The 649-nt window shown below is 47.5% G+C and overlaps 1 protein-coding gene across 2 annotated transcripts in view; it reads right to left on the minus strand.

Moving 5' to 3' along the window:
• Positions 1-649, minus strand: part of HDAC8 (histone deacetylase 8) — a 162,607-nt gene continuing 161,958 nt past the window's right edge. Inside the window, exon 7 of one of the 2 annotated variants that reach the window (XM_024744083.1) lies at positions 1-292. In XM_024744083.1, coding sequence (XP_024599851.1) covers positions 270-292 — 23 coding nt within the window. In that variant the 3' untranslated portion in view covers positions 1-269. The remainder of the gene's footprint in view (positions 293-649) is intronic. The other variant, XR_003003169.1, reaches the window with a different exon arrangement.

The raw sequence follows: 649 nt of genomic DNA on the forward strand, positions 1-649 counted from the left end.
AAACGGCATCTGTGTGTTTTTAAAAAATAAAACACTTCAAGTGTTGGAAATCTTTGTCTTCCCCTAGGTCTAGTTGAGGCCTCTGGGGTGCCTGCCTGCCTCACCCCAGGAGGCCAGCTGCCACTTGGTGCCCCTTGGAAATTTTCAGGAAGTAAAATTCTTCCAAATTTCCCCTGCAGTCACAAATTCCACACACTGCTCCCATAAACACGCTGTCTTCATTACAGGCACTGCTCCTCAGCTCTGGAAACCTGATCTCTTTTTGTCAACTAGACCACATGCTTCAGATTCCCTACAAACAGGAGAGAAAACAAAAATCAAATTCAGGTAACATATGTGAATTATACCTCAATAAAGCTGCTAAGAAAAGGCACTTTCATTTTGGGACTAGTTCTTTTGCTGCCCTTGGGAACCCTGAGACCCCCAACATATGAACAAGCTCAGGCTAGACTGCTGGATGGTGAGAGATATCTGGCCCAGTTATGCCAGCAACCACCAGCCACCCACCAGACATGTGAGTGAGGCCTTTGACAGCTGACTGACTGCAGTGCTGGGTGAACCCAGCCAAAACCAGCAGAAGAACCACTCAGCTGAACCCAGCCCTGCCTGTTTTAAGCCACACACACACACAAACACACACACACACACA

Source organism: Neophocaena asiaeorientalis, unplaced genomic scaffold (assembly GCF_003031525.2).
Source record: "Neophocaena asiaeorientalis asiaeorientalis breed wild unplaced genomic scaffold, Neophocaena_asiaeorientalis_V1.1 scaffold333, whole genome shotgun sequence".
Taxonomy (NCBI): domain Eukaryota; kingdom Metazoa; phylum Chordata; class Mammalia; order Artiodactyla; family Phocoenidae; genus Neophocaena; species Neophocaena asiaeorientalis.